Here is a 27,840-nt window from a genome sequence, read left to right as displayed (position 1 = left end):
TTTTGGGGAGGTGGAAAGAAACTTGATATACAACACTGTTAGGGTTTTTTGTTGTTTTTATAAAATTTTTCAAGTTATCACAAAAATTACACACACTAAAAGCTTAATCTGCACATTTTCCAATTAAAAATTGAAATATCTTAAGTTTATTACTTTTATATACAATTTCAGTCCAAATTTACATTCGCATCATTTTCATGGGTAGCAAAAGGCATGGATCAAACACAGGATTGAGATGTGTCACTTCAGCATACTTATAGGATATTTACTTCAAATCTTGGTATGTGTTCATTCAAATTTATTTAGAACAGGCCACTGACAAAAGGCTGGATTTTGTGCTGAAATGGTATAAACTGTGGGGAGAGTCACTGCTACGATCCACTGCTTTCAATGCAAACATCCATCATTTCTTTCAGTGAGATTCACAGGACAATGACTGAAAAATTAACAGATTCATTATAACCTCTGAGAGCTGTTAGTTTAAAGCTCCATCCATGGCTGGGCAGTCAGTTTAAGGCATCTGTGCTAGACATCACAACTTTAAAAGTTAACTGAAGGAATTCTACAGTTAACTAACAAAAGCTGGAATTCCTCTCACCTACCCCTGGAAGAGAAGTTATTCACTTGGTTCTTCTTGAGTCTTTAAAAACAAAGTAATGAAGTTAGTAAGACATGACAGGTTATAAACATCCCCCTCTTTCAGCTACAAAAATGGATTTCTAGTTGAATAACTTACATTCAGTGAAATTGTCTTTAGACCTGTTTGAAATCATTTAGGCTTAGCGAGCACAATTTAAGCAGAACTTCATTCAGATATTGCAAAACAAAGCAAACAAAAATTAAAATTTACAAGGAATACTTTGTTTCCCTCCAAATTAATTATTACTTGAAATAAGGAGAAAAAAAATTCAAAATTATGCCTCTCCTGCTAGACTTCATAAGAGAATTCAAATGAAGACACCTCTCAAGCCCAGAGTATGAACAGTTGGCTATTTTAACAATCTGCACAAACTGAGATACTGAATGTTAATTTAAGACACTATGAAATCAAAAGCTCAATTTTCCCCTGTAGTTTTCTGTTGCTTGAGTTATTAAAGAACCAGCACTGAAGGAAATATCTGCACAACTATCCCAGTTATGTCCACTCAAACTCCATACTTTATAAAATACTAACTATGGAGACCCTGAAAGAAATAGAAACTATATCTTTAAACAGAATCCAGAAATGCAGTTTCATATACAGCTGCATGTTCTCAAGTGTGCTTTTGCAGAAAAACATACTTTTTGATAGTTAAGCCTTGAAAGCAAACCAGTCACATAGATCCTTCCTTTCCATTTAATATTCTACATATAATGTAATCTTTTTTGCTTTGGTAAAATACAAGTAATGGGGAAATATGGGTAAGGAAAGCACAGTAGATAACATGGGTATATATCATACCTTTTTTTAAGAAATCTGAGCTGAAATGTAAGGCATCCCTCAAAGTATTTTTTGCATATGCAAGGAATGCAGTTCTTTGTAAACAAAAGCTTGAGGAAAGCAATACTGAAGCCAAAGAATCTTCCCTAGCATCCTTCCAATGATCCCATAACCAAGAGCAACTCTCCTAGGGCAAGTGTTTTGGAACTATATCCTGTGAAAAAGAGAATCCCATCCTTTGTCTTTTCTAATCACATAGTAGAGATTGCCTCGCCTTGAAGATCTCCAGATTAGGGGAGTGATGCCAAAGTTGATTCTCGAGGGCACGAGCACATCCAAAGTCTATTTTTCTGGTACATCACCTTCTATAGATTTTGTGGCAGCATTGCTATGGCCCGCAGAGGCTTGCAGGGTATTCCCACAGGAAACACTTCCCAGCAGCCGGGACTGACAGGCAGCAGCAGGTTTGGTGGTGGAAAGTGTTTTACAAGAGTTGGACTGATGTCTGCGATGACCTGATTCCTCGCCTGGTCTCCTCCTGCCAGATTCTTCACCAATAGGAGGCTGAAAATAAACATGGGCAACCTGTTAGGTGTTTTGCCATAAAGCCAGGTATTTCTGCCTCTCCACAGACTTGTAGGACTGAAAGGATTAGGCCCTTAGAATTTATCAGGTTGCCTTTTCATGAAATCAAGTACTGCTCTCAGATTACTTTGCAGTGATTTATTAGTAGACCAAACATTATTTAAAATAGGCATTGAAACTTACATCCACCCTGAAGTCCTCCAGTCTCTTAAATTTACTCAGGTATTCTTGCAGTTTGGGGTCAACAGCTGGAGTCTTGTGCTGAGAGTATTTTAGGTAAGCCCAAAATTTTTCAAGTCCATACAGCTGACCTAGTAACAGAAAAAGATAATTTTACCGCTTTACAAAGGTCAAATTTAATTATAAACTTAATTATTCACTGTAACTATATTTTTAAGAGAACTGAAGATAAAAAGAACATGAATAAAAGCTGTTCTTGGTTAGTTAACAAGTCAGTGCCAAGGAATTGGGATTATCTTCAACTAATGTTACCACAAGTGTGAGCAGCGACAGGCCTGAGATAATTACCAGCTTCATAGTCCCTCTTTGTTTCCTGTTGGAAATCCTCAAATATTTCTTTCCTGAATTTCTTTTCCAGGCCATAGCTGTAAAATCTGAACAAGCATTCCAAGCCGTACCTGGAACAGAACAGAGAGGTACAAAATTCCACCTTGTCTCTTCAGCTCAGAAATAGAGATGGGGGAACTGGGTGGAAAGAAATTAATTCTATCCAAGAACTGCAGGGCAGGAACAATTTCCTTTGTGGTCATTTTTCTGGTATTTTTGTAAGGCAGGAACCAGTTTAAAGAAGTAAAATGAGGTTAAGAATGTCTTCATCTACAGAAGGAAGGATCTGAGGAGTGTTAGTACAGAACTCACTCGTCATGGTCAACAAGTTAATGTAGAATTCAGAACAGGTCAGGAAACGCTGCACAGTCAGCTATTCATCTGCAAAGCACAACTATATACTGTTTTTTTCCTATTAAAATAACTTACACACACTGCTATTTTAAAGATTTACAAAAAGTCAAAGGCAGTACTAAAAGCGTTCACTGCAGATGTATGTAAACTTCACAGTCCTTAAAAGGAATGGTGAGGACTCAGGAAAAAATACCTGTAGTGTTCTTTTGCATCCTCTAGAGCAAGCTGTTTGAATTCTTCATACATTTTCTTATTGAAGTGATCTCTCAGAAAAAAGGACCAGAAACGAAAAAGTGTGTTCATTTCTTGGGACTGGCCAATTCCCAACCGTTTCCTCTCTGGAAGAAAAAAAAGAAAGGGAAGAACAAAACCACTATTTTAATTTTTCACCAGAATATTTTAAAGTACATTGCCTTTAGAGAAAAACACACCAGGATCTTCTGGTAACTTCAGTTCAAATTTGAGGGTGATTTTTTTGTCAGGGAATGTAAAGTTAAATGGAAAGCAAGGTTCCTAAAACAGAGGCACCAAATAAATTTTGCTTGCCTTTCCCAAGAAAAAGTAAGGATGTGGAACAATGGGAAGAAAACTGGTATCAGACAACACCCGGAAGCTTCTAGAAGTTCTAGGAAGTGCATGGAGCAGCTTACCTGTTAAACACCTCCGCCGGTATTTGTGGTACACCTGCTGAGTAAAGCCATTTTCCTTTAACAGTTCGTGAGATGGGTGCTGGAATTTGGGAAGAGAATTTGGAGTACAGCCGTAACCTGCCAGTGGAGCTCCTTCTGAAGGTGAGGCATTGGAACTGCTGGAGAAAAAATCCAACATATTTCTGCCCTGTAAACAAAGCTTTTCTGCCACCCTGACCTATGCCTGAAGTATGGTCACTTGGGAACTGCTGCAGTGCATCTGGGTTTGGGTGCACCTCAAGAAAATCAAATTTTGGGCTAATATGTTGAAAATAAAACAGTTTTGGATAACAATAATTAAACATTGATGTCCTGCTTGACTTTAAATGACCACTGAAGTGAACATCAGTGCCTCGAGTAACATTACTGCTGCTGTATCATGGATCAAACAACACTGTGAACACCAATCTGCCTAGCTTGTTTCCAGACTGCTCTGTGTTCCGTATTTTTGTCTTCCTTGATTATTCTTTTCTTGCTTCTGTTGTATTTATAAATTTATAAATTGCCTTTTATAGCCAGCTTCTCATTAGTAGTGAGAACTATCTCACTATTTTATGCAAATAAATTTTGAATAACAGCAACAATTACCTCACAGAGGAAGTTCTTGGCCTGTGGTCTCTGGAATCCATCACCCAACCAACATGGCATTCTAAGGGAGGATTAGTACTGTGGCGCGTTTTTCTTTTTCTTGGAGTCTAAGAAAGTAAATGAAGGATTTATTTCCCTAATTTGACTTCACTCATTCTCTCCCTTTTAAAACACAGATCTAAAAGTTTTCCATTCTGTTATCTAACAAGCTGTAAAGTCACAAGACCACAGTTTCATAACCTGAAGATTAGTCTTATGTAACTAATCAAAAATCTTAAGCACTACACTTCTTTTAGAAATGACTTTCAAGGAAGAAGACTCAAAAAGTGTTCAATAGAAATAAAAAAGGGAATATGGTAAATATTTTGGAATTAAGCAATAGGAATACAAGCATTTAATTTTTTGCCTTTTAATTCTTATTAAACTACGCACAAACATGAGTTTTATAGGCTTTTGCTGTTTTGGGTTTTTTTTTTAAACATGTTTTTCCATTTACCTTTACATCAAAGGATCGTGTTTCTTTAACAACAGGGTAGAACCTGGGTGTTTTGTTGGGATCCTGGAGCCTGGGGGTGCGAGGTGTTCGTGGGACGAAGCCAGGGTGGAAACGGGGGGAATCTGGGACTGCTGTTGGCAGTGATCGAGCCATTCCTGCTGTTGGAGGTACTTCAGTACTTAGGAAATTACAGGTCAGCTCCTCTGCTAAATATAGAGGCAGGAAGGAGAAAGTGAGGTGGTTTTACTGAGCTACTTTAGAGATGCTATTAGAATGCGACCCAGTAAATGTTAATAGTACTGTATCAGAAATACCACAAGAGATAAGATATGGATGTTGTGACTGCTCAGTAATGGTATGGTACAAGTAGTAAATTCTAATCTCATTTCCTTCCATCCCTGTATCCCATAAAAAATGCTGGTTTCTATAAAACGTTGCAGTTCAACTTTACACATTATAAATTCCAAGTCACACAAAGAGCACCTGGTGCTGGTGGAGAGTGACAACAAAGGAGAACAAGTGCCAGCTTCTTGTCATTCAGCTGAAACCACGCTACCCATGAACAGCTGACAATTTGAAAAATTAGCAAAGAAAAAGCCCCCTCAGACTGCTGACTGAACCAAAATTAAAATACTGCACAGGCAGAAAGAGTCAGAACACCTACAGAGTTGTTCTTTATCACAGAGATTCTAAAAAACAAATACTTTCATACTTACCTTTCTGTAACCCTGGAGGTCTTGGAGGAACTTCTTGGGTTGGATCAGCAGTTTCTGGTACAAGACTAACAAATTCATCCTTATTAATGAGGTTTAGCTTCTTGAAGTTCTCAATCTCTTGCTGGATTAGAGAAAGCAAATTGTAAATGCAAAGCAGGGTAATAGATACCATCCTGAGAAACAGATGCATTTCATGAAGAGAAAATAAGCCAGAATTGACACACAAGTGACACGTGCCTTCTCAGGTGGGACATATGCATACTGTGCGTGAAAAATACCGTCAAATCATTATGAAGTCCAACATTTTGTTGTAACAACAACAAAAAAGGAAATATTCTCTCTTGCAGTTTGCTATTTCTCACTGCCCTCTTCCTGTTTGCTGTTATTCTTGGTCCATTCTAATCCGTATTCTAAATGCTACCTTAATTTCTTGCTCTTATTCTCAACAACCATTTCCACCTTTGTCATCTTGGTTTTGTACAAACATGCTCCATTTGTCCATGAAGCCAATTCCCCCTCTTTGTGCACAGAAGCAGCCCCTTTCCCTCACCACTCAGTGTTTAGGTAACATCATTCTAATTATTGTTCTAACAAACTACAAGACAAACAGAACCTTAATATAAAACTACTTTAAAATCACTGTATTACTTCCCTCTCATCATGTCATGTCTGACACGTACCCCCTTCACCTCTGGGTAGGGGTTTGCATCTGTTATGAAACAAACTACTCATAGAACAAGAAAACATTGGAAAACTTGAACCATCTCCAAAACCTTACAAAAAATATTCATTCACTGTTTTTGGTCAAGTCTGTGGCATGAAAAGCTTGGGTTTGCTTTCAGCTGTAAAGACAATTCAGCAGGCCTGCAAATTACTGTCACTTTTCTGTAGCATTTTACAACTACATAGCAGAAGGCTGAAATTAATTTGGGAACTGTTTAGACAGGCATGGTTTTCAAGTCAAAAATTAGAGAGAATTACCTTCATCATGGCATCGTTTTCACTCTGATCCATCCACAAATCCTGTTCGTAGTAGTACAAGCCATCATTAATGACTTTAGCAAGTTCTGATGTCATTTTTGCACGGCACACACGGTTGCCAGTGCGGTCTCCACAAGGATGTTTTTTCACATATGGTGGTGTCTGTGTTACAATTAAAATCTTGTTTACATCCTGATCATCAATTTCATAATCAGAATCGCTGTCTGACCAATCAGTAAATTTATTCTTCCGACACTGATTTTGTTCCATCTCTTCATCAAACAGAAATTCAAGTTCTTCCTGTTCTTGTTCCTCTGGAGGTGGGGGTGGCTGGTGTTGATCTGATGTTTGATCAGGTATAGGAACAGTCTCCTAAGTTGGAAAAGATTTTATATTATAATTGGATAATGATTTTCCAAACTTCATTGCATTCTCAAACATCACATATGTTAATATGTTTAAAGCTTGGTTTACAGTGTAACCTCAGAGTTGTTTTTGCATTTGTTTATTTAAATGTAACATAAAGGTTTTTGGTTTTACCTTTAGCTTGACAGTGGATGCACGATGCCTCTTCTTCACTTCTATCCAAGGCTCAGAGTCCAAATCAGGCAAACTTGTAGACAGTCCTTTAGACATTGCCTGAAAATTACTTGATTCAGCATTTTCCTTTGGACTCAGTGGGCTTCCCACTCTTGGAGAACTTGGTGCAGACTCTAGCAGTAGAAAACAGTAGTTCAGCTCCTGTTGTGGATTGCTTAGGTTCTATTTTGCTTGTTTTGCAATTGTTTCCACTGCCCTTTCTCTTAACCATAGCTACCATTTTTCTACCTCTCTGGACAAGCATAACGCTGATCAAAAAATTTTTCATTTTTAAGAGACAGCTTTTCACAGTTCACTCAACATTTCAGAATAAAATCAATTCTAAGAATTTATTTCCATGGAAAGTTTCTTCATAGCCACAGTGAGACATTACGTGTTGTTGAGGACAAAAAAAAGAGCAGCATCATTAGGATCGTGTTTTCTCCGTGTCATTCTCTAGCTCTGTGGATGGGTGCCTAACTCCATCTTCATTTTTCCAATTTAATTTCAGCCAACATTTTACAAAAAGACTCCCTTGCCAAGGGCTGTCAGCAAACAAATGCATCTCCCTATTAAAAATGGGAATGAGTTTCCCATCCAAAACAAGGGTGCCCCAAATAAAGAGCAAACTTTCAGCTGCCTCAAAAACTAAGCAGATTTTAGGACTTGTTTAAGATTACTATTATTAATTCCACAGGACTGTAGTCCACCATTCTATATTCTGGAGAATGGTCACAGCCATAACACACAAGAGACATTTATATCTGCTTCACATCAGCCACGTGACTTGGCAAGTGCAAGGCTGGCAGGCAGAGCAGCTGAACAAACCATTACCAAAAGTGCAACTTCTGTTATGAAATCGGTATCAGGAGGCAAACTTCCCAAGCTAGACAGACAGCCCTAAACTAATGTTTCTGTAAAAATAAATCCTTTACCAGTATGTGAGCCAAAAGTTTGGCCTGGTATGAATTCTGGACAATTGATGAGCTGAGAAAAGTCAGTTGGAGGCAGGTTGCATGGAGGAGGACCTGGAATTGGCCACTTTTCTGGATCAACCCTTTTTCTTAGTTTCTGATCCACAGTTTCAACTTCTGTACTGTCCTTTAGGGCCTGTGTGACAAGCATATTATAACATTAAAAACTATCAAAAAAAGAAAAAAAAAACCCCAAAAACAAAAAACCAAAAAAACCACCAACTTGGCCACTTATAGCCTCTTTATAGAATCCCTGTCATTACAAACATAAATTTCATAACTCTGAAGGTATGAAGCTATGGCAGCACAGAATTAACCAAGCAACTTTTCAAATACATCCTTCTTGAATGATTGTACCTCCAAAATGAGTGCAGCGTTCGTAGTCAGAGCTTGCATCCGACGGAAACTGGCGATCAGTGACACAGGCAAAAATCCTTGTTGGTCCATCTTTCTCCTCAGAAAGAAGTCTCTCTCCAAATTTTCTGTGCTGAAATAATACTCACTGCAGAATGAAACATACAAACCTGAGCTTATTCTACAGTTAAAGGAAGTCCTAAAGCAGCAACCCAGATTCCTTGTTAAAGTCTTCCATTAAAAAAAACAAATATTTTGACATCAACAAAACCATTCTTCAGGAGACCCAGAGAGCAGCAAGCATGCTCGACAGGTTAAGACAGACTTATGACTCAATACAGCACAGAGGGGTAAAAATCAAAGCCTTGGTACATTTGCACAGGCAAAAACTACTCTCCAGTTTTCCTTCACCCACCCCCTCCCTCATTACTTACATGGACAGAAGGGAACCACATTGTCTTGGCCTCCATAGAGATGAAGGACAAGCACTGCTTACAGTCAGAGCATAAGTTATGTCCCACACAGCAGTACCAGTTCATCCTGAACTGCATCTTTTATTGTCCCAGTTTCCAGTGCACTGGAAGGCTTAAGTATCCTATCTGAGTGTTGAGGCACAGATATATTTACCCTGAATCATCAGGCATGCTTGTGGGAAGATGAGAAAACAAAACCAGAAATGTTGTATTTGGCATGAAACTGTACCACAAAGGCACAACAGCTCATGGAGGAAAAAAGTATGAGAGAATAGATGATGTTGAAGGACATTTCAGGAATCTGGTAATACCACAGAGACGAAGGACAAACAGCAGAAAGACAAAGTCTCAACAATGAAGCTGCTCTAGGAAACAATCCGGGTGTCAAGAGGTTTTATACTTAGTGAAGACGAAAAATAAGGAATTCAAATCATGATCTGTCACACAGAACAAGGGAATGAGAAAATGTCCTATGAACAAGAATGGAAAACCCCCTCGATTTACATGATGGCTGAAATCTAGGCCTTTCATACAGCTTACACATCATACCATGATTTTACACAGCACATCCAAGGAATACTAACTCCTCGTCACATTCAGAAAAACGCAGGCAGGGAAAGACTTAATGGAAAGCAGTTAAAATTCTGTGACAAAAATAGAGGTAGCGCAAAAAGAAAATGAGAGGGTATTAAAATGCTGAGGAAAAAAGCTGCACATGCAAATGTAAAATAAAGATCATTCTACTTTCAACAAAGAATAAAACAACAAAGCTTCTCTCCACTGAAGCTGGGATCAAGGCCAAAGTCTCCAAGAGCAGGCCACTCTGATGCCATCACTGACTCAAGCAGCACCTTGATGCCATTTCTTTCTCTAATTTTTTTGTAGCTGAAGAAATTTGAAGCAAAAGCTGACTCTATGAAACATATGGAATCACACACAGAATATTCTGAGCTGGAAGGGACCCACAAGGATCCTCAAGTCCAACACCCACGTGAATGGCCCATGCAACCTCTCAACCCTGAGACCTTGGCAGAATCAGCACTGTGCTCTGACCAACACTCAGCTCCAAGACAGAATGAATTTAAAGTCTCAATGCTGGACAAGACAGGACAAATGGAAACACTGCTATTAAATCAAAGCAAACAGAGAAGAGAACAAGGCTTTTGGAGAATTAAGCTCTTACTCAGAGCCAAGTATAATCAGTGAAGCAACTGGGCACAAAGAGGTAGTTTCTTTCAAGAGTACCCTGTCTACTGTTCTGAGCTGCTACGTTCCTTTTCCCCTCCCAGTCTAGAAGATAAGCAACCACAAATGCCGTAAACCAACATTTTACTAGTGTTACCTTTACAATCATACAGTAAAGGTAAAATCCTGTAATGATTCACCTAGTTAAAAATTCCACAAGCAGAAAGGGACAATGACTGAACTTGACTCAAACTGCCTCACTTGATGTCCATCACTCTAGAAAAAGGAATGTGAAAGACCATTAATGATAAATGAAGACAATGCACAAGTTTGCTCCAAGTAGAGGGACAAACCTAAACACACAAACTCCCTCCAGCTTTACTCTTCTTCGTTTTCAGAGTCCATTTCCTTATTATTGAGTTGATAGTTGAACTTTTATTTGTGTATTTTCTAAAGCAAAAGGACTTTTTAAACAAGAGTTCTGCTGCATGTTACAGAATGAAGAGCTGCTAAGCACTGAAGCTTTTCAGGCTGACAACTTCAGCTTGTGGTTAAAAACATAGAAGATATTTTTATATGCAACACAAATATTACTCTGTTGTACATCAAGCTGGTTCTTGGAACAAGCATAAATCGCTTGATAGTAACGTGTTTCTCCCTGTCATTACACATCAACTCAGTAGAGATTTTTCTCTATTAAGCAGGTAAACTTTTAAAATTTATTCATCCACTAGGATTCAGTCTCACTTCTTTAATAAATCCTGATTTATCTTGGACTCCAACAGGAACTCTGAGACATAACAATTTTGTGTACCTTTATTCTCTATACACTTCTTTCTTTGGCATAGTCACTTTAATATTTTATAGCTAAATTATGAAAGGCAGACAAAGTCACCCCAATTTAGGGCCTAATAATAGGTAACTGATGAATAAAGTCTGTTTCCCATCATTATTAAGGGAATAATCAAAAAACACTTTTTTTGTTGTTGTTGGTTTTTTTTGGTTTTTTTGTTTTGGTTTTTTTTGTGTGTCTAGAGAGAATAAAACTAGTGAAGTGCTTTTCTAAATCTGCTCAGGAACCTCCCTCTCATGGAAAGCAAACTCCATAACCAAATGCCTTAGGAGTTCACACCAGGCAAGCAACCAATGGCTGCGGTTATCCAGCCACGCCAAGTCTTCTACCAACACCTGCCAACCTCTCGGTGCCAAAAGGGAATACAAATATACCCAGAAGTCAGATGTGACCAGTGCTGTAACTGACATTTTTCTCAGCAGAGGGGGACATCGTCATGTCCTACCTTAGGAGGTCTGGATTCTACACTGCATGCCCAGAAATCTGGCCAACAGTGGAGTGGCTGTGCTCCTCCCCCACTTGTCTGAGGACAGTGAAGGCCGATTATCCTGACATGGGGGTACATGTCCACTGTCAGGTCTCATAGGGGCCTGGCAGCAAGAGCAAAAAAAGACTGCAATAGAAGTTTTGAAGTTGATAGCCACATGTCAGATACTTTCTGCCCTTTAAAGAGGCTTTTCTCTTCCTTTTTGCGTCAACTGTAACAAAAGAAGCGAGAATAAAATAAGCAAGTTGCTGTACGGAACATGAGGGCAATCAAAAACCACCACAGAGGCATCGCAGAGAAACGCAAGTACAGAGGATGAAATATCTGCCAGTGGTGGAAACTTTAAAATGAACTAGTCTCTTTAAAATGAACTAGTGCTTTCCAGGCCCTTTTTGACTTGTCTCCTGGTGATAATCAGTCTTCCAGATGGTTTCTCATTGCCTAATGGTATACACGAGAAAGTAAACATTTCAGATTACTGAAAAATCAAGCATCATTGCAAAACTACCCTCTCTCTCTCAGTTACATGTTTCAGGTGAAACACACTGAAAACATCACACTAACGAGACTTCTCAAAGTGAAATTGAGAGCAAATAGGGGGAACGTCACCCAAGAAGAGCTTTACAGGCAAACAGACCAACAGTACTCAAAAGCACAAGCTCAGAGACATCCATATCTCAATTACATGACAACATAAAGAGGGCTGTGTACCATAAATAAAGCAGTTATACGAGTTAGAGCCAGACTACAGCACAAGATGCAGAAACAGCTTCCTGAAAACTCCTCCCCATTACTCAAGTTTTTCCACCCCACCAGTGAATAAATTCGAGCTCACACTAGAAATGGTCAAAGTTAACTCAAAAAGTTAAGCTGAAATGCCTTAATCTCCAACTTGACATGGATAACAAGGATTCAACACTGTTTGAAATGAGTTATTTTGTCTTAACTAGATCTCTGAAAATATTTATACATTAAGCAATCTACTTACATTTGGTGTTTTATATATTCCTTGAGAAGTGCTTCATCCACAGAATACATCTGCACTCCTGTTCCGTCACCATAGTAATAAATCACACCAGGGTTAAGTTCAGGCTGAAATACTTGGTCAACTCCTTCACCATACAGCTCTTGATAACCAACTGAATAGTCAAAGTTCACTTCAACATAAAAGAGAACATAAAGTAACAACATTAGAAAATGAAAACAGCAACATTATAACCATAGTTTGAAAGTTTTTTGCCACGTATCCATTTCTTTGCATACTGCTGGGGTTTCCTCTGCCTCGTCCTCTTCCTCTGCTTCTCCCCCTTCCTCTGCCTCTGGAGAACCCTCGGACGCTGCCACCCTCACTCCTCACGCTGCACACCTCGTCATGGTCGTCCCTCTTTTCTCTATCACGACGCCAATCTTAAAGAGAAAAAAAACAAAACACAAGATAGCTGCAATCACAACGAAACATCCCGGTTCCGCTAAGTCCCTTATGCCACCAGAGTTCACAGCCTGAGCCCAGGCAACCCACAGCCATGCCGAGGTGGCCAGAGCCAAAGGTGCAGGAGAGGAACAGGAAAGGTCTGCCAGCCCTGCCAGAGCCTGAGGGGACCCCTCAGGCAGGAGGGTCAGCAGCAAGGAGGCAATTGATGGACTGGCAGTCAATCCCAAATGCTTCTGAAGCAGCTGGACACCCTGGTGCCAGCTCAGAGGTCACAGTACCAGTGGTCAGCTCAGGGCAGGAAGGAATGATCAGGACAGTTCAGTCTCCTCCTCTGGACAACTCCCACCACTACAGGAGTGAGATGGGAATCACAGAATTGCAGAATGGCTTGGGTTGGACAGATTCTTAAAGATTATCTTCCTCCAACCACCCTTGCCATGGGCAGGGACACTTTCCACTAGACCAGGTTGCTCAGAGCTTCATCGAACCTGGCCTTGAACACTTCCAGAGAACACATCCACAGCTTCTCTGGGCACCCTGTGCCAGGCCCTCACCACCCTCACAGTTTTGTTTTTTTTTATCTAATATCTAATCTAAACCTACTTGCTTTCATTTTAAAACCATTCTCCCTTGTCCTGTCATTCCATGCCCTTTTAAGCAGTCTCTCTCCACCTTGCAGGCTCCCTTCAGGTACTGAAGGCCACAATTAGGTCACCCCAAAGCCTTTCCTTTTTCAGCCTGAACAAACACAGTTCTCCCAGCCTTTCCTCACAGAAGATGTTCTCCATCCCTCTGATCATTTTGCTGGTCTCCTCTGGACTCATTCCAGGAGCTCCATCTCCATCGTGTGCTGGGACCCCAGAGCTGATGCAGTGCTCCAGGTGGGGTCTCACCAGAGCAGAGGGGCAGAATCCCTTCCCTCCCCTGCTGCCCTCAGGGCTCTGGACGAGCCCAGGACACGTTTGGCTCTCTGGGCTGTGAGTGCCATGGCCAGAGCATGTCCAGCCTCTCACCCACCAGCACCCCCAAGTTCTTCTGGGCAGGGCTGCTCTCCATCTGCTCATCCCCAGCCTGGATTGATACCAGGGATTGCTCTCACCCAGGTGCAGCACCAGCACTCGGTCTTGTTAAACCTCATGAGATTCCCATCAGCCAATTCCCAAGCTTGCCCAGGTCCAAGGGGTGGGATCCTGTCCTTCAGGCATGTCCACTGCAGCACTCAGCTCGGGGTCATCTGCAGATGGGCTGAGGGTGCTCTCAAGGCCAGCTCTTGATGACAGGATCCCGCAGCAGGGGTTCTCTGGAATCTCCTTCTGTCTCTGGCAGCAGCTGCCAACCACTCCCCTGACTCTGCCCATTGAACAGCAACTGTGCAAACCAGACCCAGGGACCTGGGCTCCATCCACCCCAAAACTTAGGGACAGGTGGAATTCCCTCTTCACTTTTGAGAGGAATTGTGTGAGAGGAGGTTTCATTTTCTTTCTCTTTTCCTAACACTCGCAGAGACTTCTTTACTGAAAGTTTCCCCAAGTTGTAAGTGGATAGTCTTTCAGATGCCAGGGAGACCACTTAGCCACAGGAAGGCCTGGGGATACAGCCCCTACTGCATCAAAGCTAAATTTAACAAAGGACTGACTAAAGATATGTACTAAAAATTGTATTAAAAATCTTGGTTTAGCAAACGTTTTTAGTGAACCCTACAACCACAGGTGTATGCTCATACACTCAAGTCCTGTCACATAAAACTGAATTCACAGAGAATATAATCTGTATGTGTGTGGTTTTCAGTCATTTGACCATCCTAAAAAAAAATCTGCCGAAGGAAGTGATAGTTGGTAAAAATCCTCCTCCCACCCCTATCCATCCTTCAGACATCCAGATCAAACTCTTACATCCACGTTCCTAAAATGACTTCATAAAGTCCATGTCAGTAGTACCCAGTACTTATTATAATGAGCAAACATTCAAACTGTGCAATTTTAAAACCTAAACCAACCAACTTTCACTCAGCCTAAGATTTCTGCCACCTAACCAACTGTGTTCACAACACTCAAGGACCAGAAGCAGCACCAGTTGTGGTGTCAGCAGAGCTTTTTGCATAGCTGTGCTGAGAAATAGGTCAGGGATCTGAGGGACTCGGTCCAGCTCGGAGGAAAAACCAACATCAGTAGAAGTGCCAAAGCAGAGTTCAAAGTGTAGCTCCACAAGCAGCTGCTCTGGTAGCAACAAGCTGTGGGAACAGCAGCAGAGCAGGACTGAGCAGACACCTTCTGAGGCTTTTTCCAAACCTTCTGTACTGTAAAATTGTGGGACAGGATTGTGTAGGGTGCCACGAAGAGGAATACACATGCTGCTGGTCACTGGCAAATGTAAACACCGGGTTTTACCTACTGCAGGCAGAGCTAAGTTTCGGCATGAACTGCCAGCTCATGTGATAGCACACTTTATTTGCCACCAACAGCAAGAGCCAGAGACTGAGAACTACTTACTTCTTGCCTCATTCCTTCTGTTGTTATGAGGTATTAACTTGTTTGATTCCAGCACAAATCTGGAGCTCGTTCGGGAGCCTGCTCTGTCTTGACTGTCTGACCTCACATCGTCCAAGTGAAGCGGCACCCATTTCTGCTTGTTACCTTGAAAAGTTAATATATTACTCTTAATTATACTAATACTTGAAGTTTCAGCTCCTGAAAAGACTCTACAGAATTTTCCTTGTAAAACTAGCAACAGTTGATTTCAAATTTTAAAATGCGGGAGAAACTTAACATTGAAATTTTAAGATATTACAAGTTACTAAATAATAAATGCAGTAAACAGGAATTTCTGAAACTGAACTGCAACCTCACCTAAGATTCAAATATAAGAAATAAAGGCAAACATTTTATTTAATGGCTTTTTAGATGCTCCATGATCAAGAATTTACAGCCATGTCAGTGTTAAATACAGATAGCAAATTCCTTGCTATATAATTTTACAACTTGTAGATGAAACTTTGAGGTAAAAAAATAACATATAAAATTAACTACCACAATAAAGATTTCAACCACAAATCATACAAATTTTCCTGATAATTTAGCTGTGGTACTGTACTTTCATCTCAAGATATTCAAAGTTCATTCACATGCATCAAAAATTACTAGCAAAGCTTTATTTTGGTTTATTTGCAGGCTGGCCTAAAGTATCCACTAGCAATTTATTTAACTAGAATATTGATTGGTATTGTGGGCTCCATCCTTTGTGGCTAAGAAATAGAAGTACATAAGATGTCTTCTCTGCACTGGTGGTGGGGGGAAAAGAAAAAACATGTTTTATCTGTGGAATGCTTTGCTTTAGATTTCCACTCAGACTGAAAAAATTAAAAGCATACATACATATATGTATATAACAAGATTAATAAAGCTTAACAGCAAAGGTCTTTAGGATCTGGAAAAAACACCAGCAGAGAAGCAAGACAAAAAGGCAGCTGATCTTGAAACTCCTGCTGCTGCTTCTCCAGCCTATTCCAATCTCCTGACCAAATGAGACAGAGGTTTGCTTCCCATTTTTAGTGTAACAGATTGGATCAAAAAGAAGCAAATAACCTGGTTTAGTCTTCAAATGATCACTTCAATGTGCAAGCTAATAGTAGAGCATGAAAACTCAAGTGCTGATGTATATGCAGTAACACACACACACACACCCATACATGTACATTAAGTTAAATTAACACAGTGCTACCTATCAAGGGAAACAAAGATACCAGAGACAGTAATGTCTCCAGAAATGTAAAATCTTTCAGAAATTGTCAGAGCTCCAAGGACCATCAGTAGGGCACAAGCTGCTTTTCCCCCAGAATTCTCACTTGACTGAACAGAATGCTCCAAGCCCTGAGGGAGGCAGCCTGGCTGAGGCTTCCATGCAGACAGCAATATATTCTGTATTCACCCAGCACAGGCAAACCAGGAGAAGTTTTATCGAGTCATTCAACTGGAATCTATGCAGCTGTATCAACAGTGCATTGCTGCATTATACACAGTGCCTAAACTCACCTTTTTTCCTTTGGTTATTAGTCTGAGCTTCATCTTCACTAGTGTTATCTGCTGGACCATCTGGCTTTGCCTCCGGGTTGTCCTTGATTCCATTATTGCTTTTTTGATCGGATTTCTCCTCCTTTTCTCTTCTATTTGTTGGCTTCTTACTATGACTTACAATCTTACACTGTAAGAGACACAGGTAATTATTTCTGGCAGTACAGCTGCTGATAGCAGGAGGTGCACATTTCCTTTAGATATTAAAATTCCTTTTTTATTACCTGTTTTCAGCCTCTTCAGCAAGGTGAACTTTAAGAATTGACTTGTTTTGTCAAGTCTCTTTTAAAATACTTTTATTTTGTGCTAACATGGCAAGACCACAAAATGAGTTTTTAGATTAAGAAAGTTTTTGTTTTTTAACAAAAGATGTAAAATGGCAGTGTGCATCATGAGTTCAGACATGAAAATGTACTTTATAGGAAAGAAAGAAATATTCTCACTAGTATCTACTGTTCAGACTTACTATCTTTAAAAAGCTGGGCTCACAGAATACTGTGAGGGAGGGAAGGGATTCTGCCTCTCTGTCCCACCCTGGTGGGACCCCACCTGCAGCTCTGGGGCCCCCAACATGAAAACATGGATCTGCTGGAGAGAGCCCAGGGGAGGCCAAGGATGATGAGAGAGCTGAAGCCCCTCTCCAGGGAAGACAAGCTGAGAGCTGGGATTGTTCAGCCTGGAAAAAAGAAGGCTTCAGGGAGACCTCATCATGGCTTTTCAATGCTTAAAGAGGGATTATGAAAGGGGGACAGACTTTTTAGCAGGCCCCGTAGCAATAGGACAACAGAGAATGGCTTTAAAATAAAAGAGTTTCAGACAAGGTATAGGAGGAAATTTATCATGATGAGAGAGCTGAAACAGTGGCACAGGCTGCCCAGAGAGGTGGTTGGATGTCCCTGGGACATCCTGGGAAACATTCAAGGCCATGCTGGATGAAGCTCACTTGATCAAGTGGAAGATGTCCCTTCCACTTGGGTTAGGGAGACTGGACTAAAGACCTTCAAAGGTCCCTTCCAACCCAAATCATTCAATCATCAGATATAATTTTTACCTGAAAAATGGGAAGTTTTGCAGACATTTCTGCTGAAGAGAAAGAATTTTCCTATATTGTGGAGACAGCTTTGAAAGTAGATACTGCAGTACTGTGCTATAATTAATTTGAACACAAAGCCCTCCCCTAGACAAACAAAGTACAAACCAAATGTTATTTTGTTTTACAGACACTGCATAAATTTGGACACTTTCAGTTACAAAATGCATGTTGTTGAGCCCAAATGTTGAGGTTTCCCTGACCAAGAACACAGCAAAAGCACCACAGGGATGCTGCTGCAGAGCTACAGCACATGAAATGGCACCTCACCATTTGCAATCATCTGTGCTCTCTTCCAGTTTTAAATAGCATCAGAGAGGTCTAAAACACATTATGCACTTATCACTTGAGATAAAGAGAAAGGAAGATAATTTGACAGAATAGATGTTAACTTAAAACCCAGAAGGGGAAAAATACATCAGAGGAATAAGATAACTAAGAATAACTAAATTGTGTTCAGGCAACGGGCACAAAGCGCTCTGAGCCGCAAGAGAGGACAGCATGTTCACAACTCCAAAGGCCTTCTCATCTGTGCATAAACAGATGAAAACAGCAGAAAAGGTAAATGAAACTTTTTAAACAGTGGAGTTAAAAAGCAAGGCACTATTTAATACGTACATCTCCGTGGCACACCACTAAAAAATTCCAGTACCAGTGCAGCCAGTTAAGCACACATCAGTATCCTGAATTATTGACAAAACCTCTACTGAAACCCTACAACACCTAAAGCACATTCTGGGGGGAACAGTATTGAACAGATAAGCCAACATGGTTTAAAAAAAGAGAAAAAATCCTGAGGATGACAAAGGACACTTACTTCATTGTTTGCTATTTCGCTCGGGGTCGGCCAGCTTGCGATATCACCCAAATCATCAGCCTGCAAAGGTGACAAACAGTTTATGTTCCTTCCTTGATTGATTTAGCCCTTATTAACACAGGGAAGATGTCAGTCATGGCTCAGAGAGCCAGAGTACCCCCAGGAGTAGAGCTGTTAAAAGTAGCAATTCTTAAAAAAAACAAGAAATACAACAGAACACAAACACGCAACTTTTGAAAGAGATTTGAGCGCACAACAAACAATTGTCAGACTAAATGTTGTCTTACACATATGTGATTTAAAGCTATCTACTGCTCAAGGCTTGTACTTTTTGGAAAACTTTGGCAGCTATTAACCAACCTAAAAAGTGGTGGATGTACAAAATTTTAGGAAGTTAATGTTTCAATAAAAGGACTCTGTGTCTCCTGTTGTCGTAGTGGAAATTTAATGCACATAAATTTCCACTAATCACATAAGGTGCAAGGAGGATTTCCAAAACCAATCTAACATCACTTGTGCTCAAAGTGATGCTGTTTCTTTGCAGCCCCTTCACATTTTTATGCAATCCCACTGATTTTTTAAACAAAAATGCCTTTCTTTATCCCTTGTGCATATACCAATTTAGCAACTCTCGTAATTTTAATTTCCTTTTTTTTTTTAATTTGTCTCTGTGTTCAAAATTGTCTATTACCAAGGCATAACGTTACACTTCTGGTTGGAACTCCAAAATACCTTCTATCTTTTTATTAGAGCAGTATCACCTATTTATAATGCTGAATATTTACAGGCAAAAATACAAACCTTGCTGCTTTTTCTTGTCCTGGGTTTCCCTGCTTTTATCACTTTAGTGGAATTTTGTAGTTCTGAAACGGAAGAAAAACATTTTCAGGTGAAGAATTAGGCTGCACTTTAAATGAGTAAGGCAGGTGTGTGTTAACAACTCTGCCATGCTCTATCACACTACACCAAAGTGTTTCTGAGGGCTTGATATCAAAGTCAATGAACTTTATTTTAGTGAATAAAGTCACTAACAGTACATGACACACATTCATAAAAACTCACATTCATAACAAGTGCAAATCTTCCTTCAAACAAGGTGTACAAGATGCTGCCTTGCTCCTTTTGAGCATTTTTTTCAACTAAGAAGGTCAAGGCTATGTCAAAATGCTGGTATTTTAACCTAACAAGTGGCAAAGAAAACCCCTGATACGCATTCAATAAGTTCTCCTATTAAAAGCTATACTTATAAGGCAGAATGTATGAAATCTATAATTATGCAAGTAAGGAAAAAAAAATAAACATAGAAACAATTATATATTCCCAAATTCCTAGTAATTTTCTTTTATAGTAATTACTTAGATGCCAAATAGAGTTTAGCCATATAGCTAAAAATCCAGCCAAAGTAAAAAAACCAAACCAAACCAAACCAAACAAAGGAAGATATGAAAACTACTACTTAGTCAAAGCCTAAACATTATAATGATCCCATCTGATCTCCTGTGCAACAGGAAACCATCTCTTAATTTCTTCTGTAAGGCCCTGGCTCTCCCAGTGCATGTCCTCCCATACAGATGGGGGTCACAGCCATTCCTTGAAACTTCTTATTCGGTGTTTTATTGCAAGACAAGCTTGAAACACTGAACGTGTCTGAAATCACAAGTGGATTATTTTATACGGGGATAACATCACCTCCTCAGCCCTTATCTCTTTCACATCCAGTGACTAATCTCCCTTATCACGGCTCCACACTGGGAACCCCACCCTTGTGCCCCAGTGACTCTGGAAAGCCTCTCTGTCTGCTTCCTGGAATACACAGCAAACGTTACAAGCACAAAGTAATGCTTACTCCACATTCCAGCCTAAATTTTAATATCACTTGTAGCCACATAAATTACGAATTTCATCTGTATGCTTTGCACAACTTGGACATCTCACCAGACACGAATCCAGTGAATCCTGACCACCATTTGCCAGCAGGTTTTTGCCTCTCCTACAGATCTGCTTTTTAAAACAAAGACAAAACACACATCTCAATTAACTTCAGACTGAGAGCTTTAAGAAACACACCGTGTGTTTCTTAGTGACCGTGTAACCCTAATTCTCACTTGCCACTCAGTAGTAAACTAATTGCCCTTTTACAAAACAAGACAAACGACTGCAGGGGTGGAGCAGCAAACAAATTTGTAATTCTCTCCAGGAGAACTGCCAATTACCCGTGCAGGTAAACCGAGCGGCCACGGCGTGGCTGTAAACACACGTCTGTGTCCAATTACCTGACTGAAGCCCTTTTTCCATCTCACAGCACTTTTACTTAAATTGCTGCTGAAGGACTGTTCTGCCAGAACTTCTGCTCTGTGTGTCAGCAGGGCGTAGCGAGGCGCTCAGAAGCGCAAGGCTCGTTGTTGCTGCCCTATCTTAGTCATGGGATATAATTTATTCTAGGCGGCAGGAGAGGCTATCTGAATTGAGCAGAATGAGACCCAACTCGTTTTAAGGAATCCCTCTTATCTGAATGGAGTAATCCAAGACTTGGAAGATGCATTTGCAAGCTAAACAAAAAGAGAATATTAGGCAACGCACCTCCTGGTGGATGATGCCCTTTCGGAACTCAAAGGGCTCGAGATCTCATCTCATCTCACTCTCTACTTCCCTACCTGACAACACCTCCACAAAGTTCCTTCTCCTCCCAAAAGAGCCATGCTCAAAACCAAATTTAACAGGTCCTTCCTGGCCTGTTAAAATTTAACTGGTCCCCCTGGCTTTCTGGGGCTTATCACGTGGGAGCTGGACTTCAGTGTGAAGCATGAAAGGGAAGATAAAGGGGAAGGAAAAACAACAAGGAGGGTGGGTGAGTAAAAGAACATAACATGAGGTGACTGAAAGGTTTCACCCAGGTCACGCCTGCTCTGTTGCCATGAACAGGCCTAGAGACACCATTCAGGCAAAAACAGGTGTTCAGATAAAAGCCCTCTGCTTAACATCGCTCTGGGGTTTGGTTTAACATCCCGTAACAGTGTTGGGTACCCCAAAATGGCATCTTTCATTTCAGCAGAACCCAACAAGGCCTTCCAAATAAACTATTCCACTTGTTAATTCCAACACAACTTCATTAAAATGGTTGATTCTGTGACATGCTACATGGAACCTGTTCATTAGTGGCATGCTGTGTCGATAAAAGAACTCACTGATCTTCAATGATTTTACTCACTGGGTTTCGGAGTCTTGAGGGTGTGGGAGAAATAAATAAATGTATGAATTGTAACTGCCTCAAGGATGAGGCAAAACTCCATGCAGTCGAGGTTGCATTCACAGGAAAACATTTTTATTATGGTTCTTCCAAGACTCCTGACAGATCACATCCTAGCAGGAGGCACTTCCTGCAGAAACACAAGGCTGCACAAACATGCCACGTGCAGCATGTCAAGATAAATGGAACAGCACGTCTGAAAAGTGAAAGATGAATTTTGGAACCACCAAAACTGCAGCAATCGTCTGGGACAATGGCAACAGAGAAAGAAAAGCAGACTGGATGGCTGAGGAGCAAAGTTTGTACATAACAGCTCTCACCAAGATACCCCTGGTCACAATGACAACAGGATTACAAAGACAACAGGATCACAAGTAATAGGACTTCAGAAAGGATGGTTTGAAGCTCTGCAAATAAATAGTCAGCAAGTAATTTTTTCTGATGGAAAGGGGCGGATGATATTGCCAATTTCTTCTGAAAGCAAAATCTCTAAATATAGGTGGAATGCATTCTGATTTTTGATACAAACACTGTTAATGCTGTGAGGGTTTCTAGACAATATTCAGGTTTTATTTTTACTTGGACTGCACGTGTGTTCCCTTTTGTGAAAGAACAGCATCACATAAATACCAGAAGTGCTTCAGGGAGCAGATAAAATCACCCAGCTCTTCAAAACTTAATTGGAGCCTGCACGTTGAACTTGTACAGTATTTTCCTTTCAATGCTCAGTTGGAGACTTGACAGTATATTCCATTTTTAAAGAAGGTAAGCTATGCTTAAATCTACTTTTTTAACAGATGAAGTATTGCAAATGCAACAAAAATTATCCCTTGAAGAATATAATTAATTTAAATCCGGAGCATGGACTTAGAGCAGAGATTCTGCAAAACAATAAAAAAAGAAATCCTAATTACTATCCTAACATTCTGCCCTACAAGAGTTCTAGCATTTTATAGCAAAAACTACATTAGATTGTCAATCTCAACACTACTTGAACAATTAACCAAGGCAATTAACCAACTTATGACACCTGCATCCTTCCACCTATTTATGTTCAAAACCCATCAATTTTGCAATACAGCAAGCATTAGGGGGAGGGGGGAATCCACAACAGATTACTGATTCACCATTATGCTATTTATTTTCCTTATATTTAATTTCTCAGTTCATGTTTTTCTTAGCTTCTTCATAGAAAACTGCAACCTGTGACTCAATTTCCACCGAAGTTTTCATGGTTAAACGTAGCATATGCCATAGCACAGAGAGGTGAGTTTCAGTTTCATAACAGGTCTCCAGTTTAGAAGCAAAAACCCCAGACAAAATTACACATGCTGTTATGTACAGCTAAAATACAGGCAGCAGCTTTATAAGGATAACATTTTTAATCCCTTTAGGGTTGGGGAAATTGTCAATGCTGAAACTTCTGATAATGCTTTGAATAATTTTTAGATGCTGCTATTAAAACACTCCATAAATTCCTAAGAACTAATGAGAACACCTGCCTTAAGTACACCCTGATAAAAAAACCTGACAATCAGATCATTTATGAATTGACTCATCTAAGGTTTGCTATTCCTAGCAACACAGTGTATCATCACTAAACTGTACCTTTACAACCTGTTTGCTGTCAGACTAAAGCAAATTGATTTATATAATAGCACTACAGTGAAATGGTTCTGCTACCAAAATACAAAACAGATAAAATGTATTCTTTGATGCCCAGAAATAAACACAATAAGCACAAAATAAAAGAATTAAGTGTGTGCTTAATTAGCTACATCATTCAAGCACATGCTAGTAGGCAAACTCACTTCAACCACTTCAGCAGCACAAATATTTTGCTTCACTGAGTATTTTCATTAATTTCATGAACAATTTTTGAATAATCATCTAATAAGTCATTGGAGACCCACATCAGCTATACAAATCACACAAAGATTTGAGAACTTGTCATTCAGATTCCCTTTCTGCAGCCTCACAAAAAGGGCAGTACCCAAAGGCTTCATACAAAGAGGTGGGAGAAGTTTTGAAATAAAGTTATTTTAACGACTCAATTCTTGGCAAATTATTTATGTGGAGGATGGGTAACTCACAGTTTGAACCTAAAGAAGTGAGGACTTACTGCAATACATTGGCTTGGCACTACAAGGGGAGGGAGGCACATCACTGCCCCTTTCATCACCTGGCAGCCTCTGTTAAAGCTCACTCCTCCTGACCACGATCACCAGGATTAGACCTAAGGAATCATTAAGGTTAGAAAAGACCTCCAAGATCATCAAGACCAACCTTTGAACAAACACCACCTTGTCAACTAAAACCTGGCACTGAGTGATTTCCTGAACCTCCCCAGGGACTGACACTCCACTGGGCAGCGTGTTCCAAAGCTTAACCACTCTCTCAGGGAAACAATTCTTCCTGAACTAGAGAGAAGCCTATTAATTTCACTAGCAATTTTATTCCTGAAACGAGTCTTTCCCCACAACTTAAAAGCAGATGAGGATGTAAAAGTAGCCTCTGAAGTAATTCTGAAGTTATTCTGCTTAGAAGCTAAGTTTAGTGAAACGCTTGGTCAGAAACACTGAACTGTGGTAACAAACACAACCATGAAAAGTTCAGATATGTTTGCATTGGGTGTCAGGTTTAGTGTGATGACTAAAAACTACTAAGGTATCTGAGACAAAAATATAATCAGTTGTAGTAACAACGCTTGGACCCAGTTCTGCCAAATTTTTACATTTTCCTGGTAGTATCAGGCAACATTAACAGTTTGTTTCAGTAACAAGAGACAGGTTTGCCTCTATCACAAACCAATCCCATGATAAATTGAAAGTCCAAAGATGACAGGCTGGAGCCAATTTTCTCAAGTCTGTAACTATCACTGAACACACCATAGGTGCACGTCTCAGGAAACTTAACAAATTACGCCAGGATCAACAAGTCTAACAGGATCCAGTCACTGCTTTGATGTGAGATCCTTTTACACTTTATTATCCTCTTTACGGATAGTTCTACATTCCATCCCAGTAGTAGTTCTGCTCATCCACTTATTATTTCACATGACTAATTTCCATACTACAACATTCATAAGGGCCTAGTGTGACAGATTTTGTCCTGCCAACGTGCAATTAGTTTCTTCAAAATGCATCCCTTGTTGCGGGTGGAGGCACATGGCAATTTCTTCCTTCAAAGAGCCAGGAAGGATCAGCTGCTTTGCCTTTTACAAGGGTAAGAATGGTGGCTTCCTCACGGTACTTCTGGTGGTGGCCAAACCAAAACACACACCCTGCTGTGTGTTCTTCACCAGTGCCACTGCCAGCAACACTGACTCCCTTATTTGCTCAGTTATACACCTGCCCACCGAAAATTATGCTCTAGTACAACTCCTCAGTTTAATTATTAATTCCATGAATGGTAAGCACAACTTCTTGCAGGAGAAAAACAATATAAGGCTCTCCAAAATCATGAAATGAAGCAGACAATGAGCACAGTGTGCGAACGCGCTGCCTTCCTGCCTCCTCCTCCTTCCTTCAACAATTATTTGCGTGCTTTATCTTTGCTGGAAAAGCAAACTTTGCAGAGGTGAAGCACACAAGGTGCTAATGCGACAAAAGCAGCTTTCCCACTGCTTCTGATGCAGCACTGCTGTTATTCCTGCCACAGCAAGGCAAACAAGTGACAAGTGCCCTTCATGCATGAAGCGGGCCACGAGCTGCTGCCCAGCCAGCTGCATTTTTGGAAGCTCGGCACAAACAGGTACTTAGGAGCGCGTCAGTACACATAAACAAAACAGTCCAGATAATAAAGATGGGGATGCACGTTGCCGAAAGTTCTGCTCTTCAGCAAAGTAGAAATTTTGCGGTCTGGAATGTGGTCTCCGTTTGTATGACCTGTATACTTGAAACTGTAAATTATATATTTCTCTTTGTCAAGGAAGCACATGTTTAATTCAAGGATAAAAGTGGCTGTGAGATCACAAAAAAGGTTTGCCAGGTGCCCTCGGGAGCGAGTGCTGAGATTGAAATTCTCTGGAAGCACTGGCTGAAGCATTTATTTTGAGGTCAGCAGTTTACTTGCAGCCAAGAACAATACTCCAAGAAGCTACAAACTTCTAGGAACACTTTGCTAGCCTAAGCATAAAGCCTGGCAATTTCAAGTTAGGTCCTTGACGACCAGCTTTGTAAAGCCATATGCGCGTTCAGTCGGTGTGGTGCCTATAAAACAGCTTTATCTTACGTGTAGTGATATAAGGCCAGGAAATTATCCCGTGGCTACTCTCCCTGTGTAAGCACACCAAATCCCAACAGCGAGCGAACCGCCTGCTTCTGCCATGCTTAGAGCCTCCGCAACCCCATTCCGGGAACCAAACCCAAGTAACGGATCCTTCCCAAGGCCTCGCTACATAATTAGCCAAAAAAGAGCTGCGGCACAGCGGCGCTTCTAAAGGAGGCTAAGCGAGACGAGTGGGCGAGCAGCCCTCTCTGCCAGCGCCAGGGGCCGGCCGGAGGTCACCGCCGGGCCCGGGTGGCCACTCGCAAGCCCCGGGACCTGCGGCCAGCCCGGCGCTGCTGTCCGCGGCCGCGTCCCCCGCCCGGAGCGCTCCCTCCTGTGCCCATGTATGTCAAACCCGGCGCGCCCGGCCCCGGCGCTGAGCACGGGCCCGGCTCCGCGGCCGCCGACAAACACGCGCTTTTCCTTCCTTCCTAAAAAAGAAAAAAAAAAAAAAAAAAAAAAAAGAACAAAACCAAAAGCACCCCGATGCCATCGAGGCGCCGCGCACACGCTCCCGGCCCCGCACCTGGCTCCTGCGGTCCGAGCCGCCCGTCCGGCCCCGCGGGCGGGGAAGGGCTGTCCCGCCGGGCTCTGCGCCGCGTCCACGCGTTCTCCTTGGGCGCCGGGGCTTCCCTGCTCCGGCCGCCCTCCTCCGCCGCCTCCTCCCCGCGGGGCGAGCCGGGCTCGGGCTGCCGGGGCTCCTGGGCCGCCCCCCAGCCCCGCCGCTCCGACACCTGCGCCGCGGACATGCCCGGCCGTGCGCCCGCCGGAGGGGCCGCAGCCGGGGCGGCCGAGGCGAGGAGCCCGCGGCGGGGGAAGGGGAACCCGCCTCCTCTCCTCGCCGCCCCGCCCCGCAGCCGCTGCCAGTGCCCCCCGGCCGGGCCGGGCCGAGCGCTGCCGGCTCCCTGCTGCCCTGCGGCCGCTCGGAGGGACAGCGGAGCGCCGAGCCAGCGACAGCGACCGCGACCCGCCGGGGCCGCCGCCGCCGCCTGCGGAGGGACGGGCGGCGCTCCGGGCGCGCTGCCCCGGCCCCGCCCGCGCGGGGGAGGGACCCGGGGCTCTCCCGTGCGCCGTGACCTCACGCGGCCGGGAGGCTTTCCAGGGCCTTTCGGACATTTCGGCTCTGCAGGCCTCGCCCGCACCTGCACGGCGCGGGGAGGGGCTGGCTATGGTGAGCGGGAGGGTGAGCGCGTCTCGTTGCTGAGAAGGGGACTCCCCGGGCCGCAGCCTCGAGAACGTGCTCGACAGGCGCAGGAGAGCATCCTTGAGGTCCCAGCAGCGAGGGAATCCCGTATCTTTTAAGCCTTCCAACAGACAGGTACCTCTGCCATCACACCACCTCTCCTCCGTCTTTCTACTTTCTGCCAAAAATCCCCCAGAAAATCATCTCCCACTAGCACGTGTGCTCATTCCACGCTCACTGGTTGTACCCGCACTCCTGCCGCCGCGTTACCCCACAAGCGCTCCGGTCACAGGATGAGGAAAGCCACGGCAGCGCGACATTATTTGCTCCTTCCCCTGTTTGCCAGCTCCTCGTGCTCCCAACAATTCTTCTTGATTACACTTTAAGACACCCGCTCCTCTCCCATTTCTTTCATTCATCCCTCAGCCGCGTTT

General features: G+C 42.0%; 1 protein-coding gene across 3 annotated transcripts; it reads right to left on the bottom strand.

Annotated features, from left to right (window-relative positions):
* Positions 1 to 38: 38 nt before the first annotated feature.
* Positions 39 to 27,385, bottom strand: LARP1B (La ribonucleoprotein 1B). 3 transcript variants are annotated; one of them, XM_058838703.1, is made up of 19 exons: positions 26,750 to 27,385; positions 19,509 to 19,570; positions 18,708 to 18,767; positions 16,762 to 16,930; positions 15,223 to 15,366; positions 12,565 to 12,708; positions 12,290 to 12,458; positions 8,307 to 8,451; positions 7,911 to 8,085; positions 6,937 to 7,109; positions 6,397 to 6,768; positions 5,416 to 5,536; positions 4,700 to 4,905; positions 4,204 to 4,310; positions 3,577 to 3,734; positions 3,120 to 3,264; positions 2,534 to 2,643; positions 2,189 to 2,316; positions 39 to 1,984 (listed from the first exon to the last, which is right to left on the bottom strand). In XM_058838703.1, the coding sequence occupies exons 1-19, from the start codon at positions 26,970 to 26,972 to the stop codon at positions 1,763 to 1,765; spliced, it is 3,033 nt and encodes a 1,010-aa protein (XP_058694686.1). In that variant the 5' UTR covers positions 26,973 to 27,385; the 3' UTR covers positions 39 to 1,762. The 3 variants fall into 3 exon arrangements, with proteins under 3 accessions (XP_058694686.1, XP_058694685.1, XP_058694687.1); XM_058838702.1 differs by having other exon boundaries at positions 3,577 to 3,731; positions 26,750 to 27,199; XM_058838704.1 differs by lacking the exons at positions 12,290 to 12,458; positions 12,565 to 12,708; positions 15,223 to 15,366; ... (2 more) ...; positions 19,509 to 19,570; positions 26,750 to 27,385 and adding an exon at positions 11,260 to 11,510.
* Positions 27,386 to 27,840: the final 455 nt, after the last annotated feature.

This window comes from Poecile atricapillus, chromosome 4, assembly GCF_030490865.1.
Source record: "Poecile atricapillus isolate bPoeAtr1 chromosome 4, bPoeAtr1.hap1, whole genome shotgun sequence".
NCBI classification, from domain to species: Eukaryota; Metazoa; Chordata; class Aves; order Passeriformes; family Paridae; genus Poecile; species Poecile atricapillus.
Note: the sequence above shows the minus strand (reverse complement) of the source record. Positions and strands in the feature narration are given on the sequence as shown.